This window comes from Eriocheir sinensis, chromosome 4, assembly GCF_024679095.1.
Source record: "Eriocheir sinensis breed Jianghai 21 chromosome 4, ASM2467909v1, whole genome shotgun sequence".
Lineage (NCBI taxonomy): Eukaryota > Metazoa > Arthropoda > Malacostraca > Decapoda > Varunidae > Eriocheir > Eriocheir sinensis.
In genome coordinates, this window is record NC_066512.1 from 23,107,153 (window position 1) to 23,114,652 (window position 7,500).

Genomic DNA, 7,500 nt, shown 5'->3' on the forward strand with positions numbered 1-7,500 from the left:
GGGGAAGGGTGGGGGAAGGAAGGAAGGCGGGGAAGGGTGGGAAAGGGGAAGGGTGGGAAAGGGGAAGGGTGGGGAAGGGGAAGGGTGGGGGGAAGGGAGGGGAAGGGGAAGGGAGGGAAAGGGGAAGGGTGGGGAAGGGGAAGGGTGGGAAAGGGGAAAGGTGGGGAAGGGAAGGGAGGGGAAGGGAAGGGCGATGAAGGGGAAGGGCGGTGAAGGGGATGGGTGGGAAAGGGTAAGGGTGGGGAAGGGGAAGGCAGGGGGAAGGGAAAGGGGAAAGAAGAGAGATATAGAAAGCAAGGGAATGGTAACTATGGGGAAGGGGGGAGAAGAAGAGAAAGAGAGAGAGAGAGAGGGGTGAGAAGCGACTGAAAGAGGGGAGAGGGAAGGGGAAAGGGAAGTAAGGGGGAAGGGAAGTGAGGAAGGAAGGAGAAGAGGGGAAGGGAGTGGGAACAGTGGGGAAGGCGAGAGTGATGGAAGGTGCCTGACAGGGGGAAAAGGGGAGGAGTGGAGAGGAAAAGGGAAGGAGGAGAGAGGGGAAGGGAGGGGAAAGAAGGGAAGATGATGGGAATAAAAAGGGAAAGTGATAGAAGAGAGAGAGAGATGGGAAGAAGTGACTGGGAGGAGGAGAGAGGGAAGGAGAGGAGAGGGGAAGAGAATGGAGAGGGGAGAGGAAAAAGGGAAATGAGAGGGGATATTACATAGGAGAGTGAAGGGAGAGGAAAGGGATGAGAGGGTAGGAGAGAGAGAGAGAAGGGAAAAAACGAAGTATAGGGAGGGAAAGAATAAAGGAAGGAGAAGGAAAGGGGAGAGAGGAAGAGAAAGAGAAAAGGAGAAGAGAGTGAAGGGAAGGAAAGGAGAAAAGAGAAAACAATAAGAAGAAAAAAGGAGAGGAAAGTGAAGGGAGGGAAAGGAGGAAAGAAAAAAGCTATAAGACAAGCTAAGAGATTTGAAAAGGAGAGCAGCAAGGTCAGGAGGAGAGGGGAAAAGGAAGGGAGAGAAAGAGGAAGGGGAAGAGAGGGAAAATAATGAGGCAGGTTAGGGAGGGGAAATAATGAGGTAGGGAAAGGGCAGGGAAAGGGAGGGAGAGGACCAGGAAAAAAAAAAACATGTAGTGGGAGGAAGTACTTGAAGGTGTGATTTGGGATTTAATTATTTCTTCGCGTATAATTTGAGCGGCGGAAACGTCTTAAAAAATACCCAGAAAAAATTATTGATATTAAGCTAAACTACTACTACTACTACTACTACTACTACTACTACTACTACTAGAACTATTACGAAATCCAAATAAATATCGTAGGAAAAACAGTGACGGTGAAAATAGAAAAAAATGGCAGTTTACACACACACACACACACACACACACACACACACACACACACACACACACACCGGATCTCATACACCCAATAATTACATAACGCAGCAATAAAATCAGATCCCCTTTATTTTATTTGCATTCAAATTATGTTACTTTTGGGTTATTGTTACTATTATTATTATTATTATTATTATTATTATTATTATTATTATTATTATTATTATTATTATTATTATTATTATTATTTTAAACACCCCCCAAAATAAATAATAAAAGTAAGTAAAAAGAGTCTGCAACCAAAGTTTATTTATGCAATCCCTTAAAATTTTAATGTGTGTGTGTGTGTTTATTTTTTTCATTGTTGTGTTTTTTTTTTTATTAATTGCGGATAAAGTTTTTTTTTCTATATTTTTTGTCGTTTCGTTTTTATTTATTTTTTATTTATTTTTTGGTTCCCGCGCGAAGATTCCCAACCATCGCTAATTAGAATGGAAAGTTAATTTGTTTCATCATTATATATTTTTACTTTTTTTACGTTTATTATCATTATTATTTTTAACTATTATTACTATTCTTCTTCCTATTATCACTATTATTATTATTCCTACTGCTACTATTGCGACTACTACTACTACTACTACTACTACTACTGTACATAAAAATACAAGATTATGGAATTGAATGTACATAGCGGATGAGAGGGGAAGGGATTATGGGGGACAGAGAGGAGAGAGAGAGAGAGAGAGAGAGAGAGAGAGAGAGAGAGAGAGAGAGAGAGAGAGAGAGAGAGAGAGAGAGAGAGAGAGAGAGAGAGAGAGAGAGAGAGAGAGAGAGAGAGAGAGAGAGAGATAGAGAGAGAGAGAGAGAGAGAGAGAGAGAGAGAGAGAGAGAGAGAGAGAGAGAGAGAGAGAGAGAGAGAGAGAGAGAGAGAGAGAGAGCAGGGAAAGGGAAGGGACTGTGATAGGGAGAGGCGAGTGAAGGGAAGGGAAAGGAGAGGAGTGAAACCGGGAGAGGCAAGCGAAGGGAAGTAAAGGGAAGGGAGTGATAGGGAGAGCAAGGTAAAGGGAAGTGAAGGGGGTATACATGTAGAGGGAAGTGAAGGGAGGAAGTACACAAACGAAGGGAGTACACAGATGAAGGGAAGGGAAGGGAGTGTAGGCCTACAAGTAAAGGGAAGTGAAGGGAGGAAGTACATTCGAGAAGGGAATCCACATGTGAAGGGAAGGGAAGGAAGAACACCGGTGAAGGGAACTGAAGGGAAAACACAGAGAAAGAGAAGGGGGGTGAAGGGAAACACAGATGAAGGGAACTGAAGGGAAAACACAGGTGAGGTGTGTACACAGAGAAAGGGAAGGGGGGATTGAAGGGATACACAGATGAAGGGAAGCGATGGGAGTACAGAGGCAAAGGGTAATGATGGGAGTGAAGGGAGTACAGAAGTGAAGTGAAGGGCGTACACAGGTGAAGGGAGTACACAGGTGAAGGGAAGGGAAGGGAGTATACATGTAGAGGGAAGTGAAAGGAGGGAGTACACACGATAAGGGAGTCTACAAATGAAGGGAAGGGAGGGAGTGAAGGGAAGACAGGTGAAGTGAAGGGAGTACACAGGTGAAGGGAAGTGAAGGGAGTATACATATAGAGGGAAGTGAAGGGAGGGAGTACACACGATAAGGGAGTCTACAAATGAAGGGAAGGGAGGGAGTGAAGGGAAGACAGATGAGGTGAAGGGCGTACACAGGTGAAGGGAGTACACAGGTGAAGGGAAGTGAAGGGAGTATACATGTAGAGGGAAGTGAAGGGAGGGAGTACACACGATAATGTAGTCCACAAGTGAAGGGAAGGGAAGGGGGAAATAAAGGGAAGGGAAGGGAAGACAGATGAAGTGAAGGGCGCATACAAGTGAAGGGGAGGGAAGGGGTGAAGGGGTACACAGGGGGGCGCCACGGACCTGAGGTGAAGAGCAACAGCGCCGCCGCCACCTGCAGAAGGAGGCGGGGGGCGGGGGGGCGGCGGGGCGCGGCGCTACCCATCCCGCCGGGCACCTGGTGGGAGAGGGGGAGACTCAGGTGAGACACATGTACACCTGAAGACCGAATTACACATACATACATACTTCCATACATACATACATACGTTTATAAATACATACATTCGTGCATAAATATAAACATACATTTTTTTTACCAGCAGAGGAGTCAGTTCAAGGGCATAAATAAAGGTAACAAATGTGAAAAAAAGCCCGCTATTCACTGCTCCTATAAAGAGTTAGAGGAGTGGCCGAAATATAGGTCAGTTTCGGGAGGAGAGATTGCCTGATACCCTGATACCCTCATACATAAATACAAGCGTTCATTCACATATACATACCCATTTATACCTACCTACTTACATACATAGATACATACATACATATATACATAATCATCATCATATTCACCATCATCATCATCATCATCATCGTCGTCATCACCAGCCAGCATTATTACAGGGGCTACATAGGCCTCTCCCAACAGTTTCCAGTCGTGTCCGTTCCGCGTCTCCAGTTTCCAGTTACGATGCAAGCGTTACATAAACTTCATAATTGCATCACGCTAACTACGGAACTTCCTCCCACTGAGCCTCCTCCTGCAGTATGGTCGGTTCAGCGTCGGTGCAGTGGTGGAGTGGTGGAGTGTTCGCCTCTCGCCTGGCACCACTTATTAACACCTGTCCTCACCTGTCAACACCTATCCTCATCTGTCACCACCTATCCTCCCAATCCACGAGTCTGTCTAACCATACCTTGAAGCTGTCTGTTATATTGGCATTTACCACATGACTGCCAAGCTTGTTACACTCATCCGCCACGCTGTTACTAAACCAATTTTTGCCTATATCCTTGTTGAAGCTGAATTTATCCATTTTAAACCCATTAATTACGACCTCTCCTACCTGAGTCTCTTACCACCAAAGCCTCATTAACATCACCTTCATTCATTTAAATGCTTTCGATCAAGTCACTTCGCACCCTTCGCCTCTCTGGAGAATGCAAGTTTAAAATGTTCTTTCTCCTCATGAATACCCTCACCGCACCATACCCTTCCTTCACCATACCCACCACCACTGTAACCTCACTATTATCTTCACCATACCTTCCTTCCCTATCTTACCGTTCACTCACCATCCCTCGTGAATATTTTTTTTTTTGTCTTCCTCCCCAAATCAGTTATGTCATCCACTCATGCATAATCCCCCCCCCCCCCCCCCCCGCCCCCTGCATCCTTCTCCCTCCTTCATTTCACTACCTCGAGGCATCACATTCGCTTACTATGGAAAGTGAGAGTGAGTTATGTTACCTGAGCGGCCTAATGACGGCACCCCACGTACACCTGTCCACCTGATTTCACGTGACCTGCTGACTGACCGGTGGATTTAGTGACTCGTCCATAAAGAGATGCTGACCGGACTTGGTAACACTGACACCATGAAAATTCGCCCCCTTCGTCATTCCTCCCCCCCCTCCCCCCAAAAAAAAATCCTATCTCCCCCTTTGAAAATGATTACAAGACCCATTAGTCCTCGCTCTCCCTTACTCTTTATTTGTTTTACTTGTTTGGAATTTGAAGGACTAAATCGAACATGTGTTATTAGTATTTTTGGTATTTACACACACACACACACACACACACACACACACACATCCCCCTTCTCTTCATCCATTAATTCCACTTTCCAGCGAAACTTCGATTACTCCAAGATCAAATTAGACGAAGAAAAAAAAAAAAGTTAGAACGAAAAAAAAAAATTATACAGCAGATTTATTACCGAGAAATGTATAGAAAAAAAATCTGTTCGTCGTGATTATCAAAGAAATGATTAAAGGAAGTGACAGAGGGAGAGAGGGAGGGAGATAGAGGGAGGGAGGGAGAGAGAGAGGGAGGGAGGGAGAAAGAGGGAGAGAGAGGGAGAGAGAGGGAGGGAGAGAAGGGAGAAGAGGAAGGAAACGGAATCTACTTCACATCATGATCTCTCCCTTCTCTCTCTCTCTCTCTCTCTCTCTCTCTCTCTCTCTCTCTCTCTCTCTCACTTTCCTTTTTCCTTCCCGGATATAATTAGATAAAACGAGGGGTTGAAGAGGAGGAGGAGGAGGAGGAGGAGGAGGAGGAGGAGGAGGAGGAGGAGGGGGAAGAAGAAGAAGAAGAGGAAGAAGATTACTAAGAAAAGGAAAAGGAGAACAATTATTGGAAGGAAGAAACTGAAAAAGAAAAAATAAACTGGAGGAGAAGGAAAAGGAAGAAGAGGAGGAAGAAGAAAATTGATAAAGAAGAAAAGGAAGAAGTGAACGATCTGGAAAAGGAAGATATTGAAGAGTACAAATAAGAGGAGGAAGAGGAAGAGGAGGTGGAAGAAGAAAAAGAGGAAGGAGAAACATTACCAAGAGGAGGAGAAGAGGGAAGAGGGAAAGGAGAAGAAGTATTACCAGGAGAGGAGAAGCAATACCCGAAGGAGGAGGAGGAGGAGGAGGAGGAGGAGGAGGAAGTTAAAGAAAAGTTAAAGAAAGATATGAAATTACGTTGCAGAGTAGATTATCCGAGAGAGAGTTTGGTTTTGAGGAGAAGTTGGGGGAGGCCTTCGTTAGAGAGAGAGAGAGAGAGAGAGAGAGAGAGAGAGAGAGAGAGAGAGAGAGAGAGAGAGAGAGAGAGAGAGAGAGAGAGAGAGAGAGAGAGAGAGAGAGAGAGAGAGAGAGAGAGAGAGAGAGAGAGAGAGAGAGAGAGAGAAAGTGGGAATTATCTCACTTTATTGACACTTTGATGAGGAGGATGAAGGGAGGGAGGGAAGGAGGGAGAGAGGGTAAAGGGAGGGGTGGAGGAAAGGAAGGAGGGGAGGGGGGAGGGGAAGGAAAGGAGAGAGAGAGAGAGAAGGTTTAAGAGGGGGAGAGAGGGAAAAAAATAGAGAAAGGATGAAAATGAAAAAAATAAACAAATAAATTAACTATACAAGTAGGAGAAGCAAAAAAAACTGTGCCTCCGTGCTGTCACCCTGCCTGGTCAAACTCTTTCGCCTCTGCCTGTCAACATCTACCTTTCCTTCTTGCTGGAAGTATGCCTTCATACAGCCTGTGCCTAAGAAGGGTGACCGTTCCAATCCCTCAAACTACCGCCCTATAGCTTTACTTTCTTGTCTATCTAAAGCTTTTGAATCAATCCTTAACCGGAAGATTCAAAAGCACCTTTCCACTTCTGACCTTCTATCTGATCGCCAGTTTGGATTCCGCAAGGGGCGTTCTACTGGTGATCTCATAGCCTTCTTAACTGACTCTTGGTCATCCTTTCTTAGCCGTTTCGGTGAAACTTTTGCTATTGCGCTGGACATATCAAAAGCTTTTGATAGGGTCTGGCACAAATCTTTGCTTTCCAAACTACCCTCCTACGGTTTCTATCCTTCTCTCTGTACCTTTATCTCCAGTTTCCTTTCTGACCGTTCTATTTCTGCCGTGGTAAACGGTCACTGCTCTTCCCCTAAATCTATCAACAGTGGTGTCCCACAGGGTTCTGTCCTATCTCCCACTCTTTTTCTGTTGTTCATTGATGATCTTCTTTCCAAAACGAACTGTCCTATCCATTCCTACGCCGATGATTCCACTCTGCATTACTCAACTTCTTTTAATAGAAGACCCACCCTTCAGGAACTTAACGACTCAAGGCTGGAGGCTGCAGAACGCTTAGCCTCAGACCTTACTATTATTTCCGATTGGGGCAAGAACCTGGTGTCCTTCAACGCCTCAAAAACACAGTTTCTCCACCTATCCACTCGACACAATCTTCCAAACAACTATCCCCTATTCTTTGACAACACCCAGTTATCACCTTCCTCAACACTAAACATCCTCGGTCTATCCTTAACTCAAAATCTCAACTGGAAACTTCATATCTCATCTCTTACTAAATCAGCTTCCTCGAGGCTGGGCGTTCTGTACCGTCTCCGCCAGTTCTTCTCCCCTGCACAGTTGCTGTCCATATACAGGGGCCTTGTCCGCCCTCGTATGGAGTATGCATCTCATGTGTGGGGGGGCTCCACTCACACAGCTCTTCTGGACAGAGTGGAGGCTAAGGCTCTTCGTCTCATCAGCTCTCCTCCTCATACTGATAGTCTTCTACCTCTTAAATTCCGCCGCAATGTTGCCTCTCTTTCTATCTTCT

At 45.4% G+C, this 7,500-nt stretch overlaps 1 protein-coding gene across 6 annotated transcripts in view; it reads right to left on the minus strand.

The window, feature by feature from the left end:
* The window catches only part of LOC127010146 (lachesin-like), a 108,583-nt gene that overhangs the window by 52,823 nt on the left and 48,260 nt on the right, over positions 1 to 7,500 (minus strand). For all 6 annotated transcript variants that reach the window (XM_050884034.1, XM_050884025.1, XM_050884016.1 and 3 more), the window contains exon 2: positions 3,270 to 3,363. In XM_050884034.1, the coding sequence (XP_050739991.1) occupies positions 3,270 to 3,363 (94 nt within the window). The remainder of the gene's footprint in view (positions 1 to 3,269; positions 3,364 to 7,500) is intronic.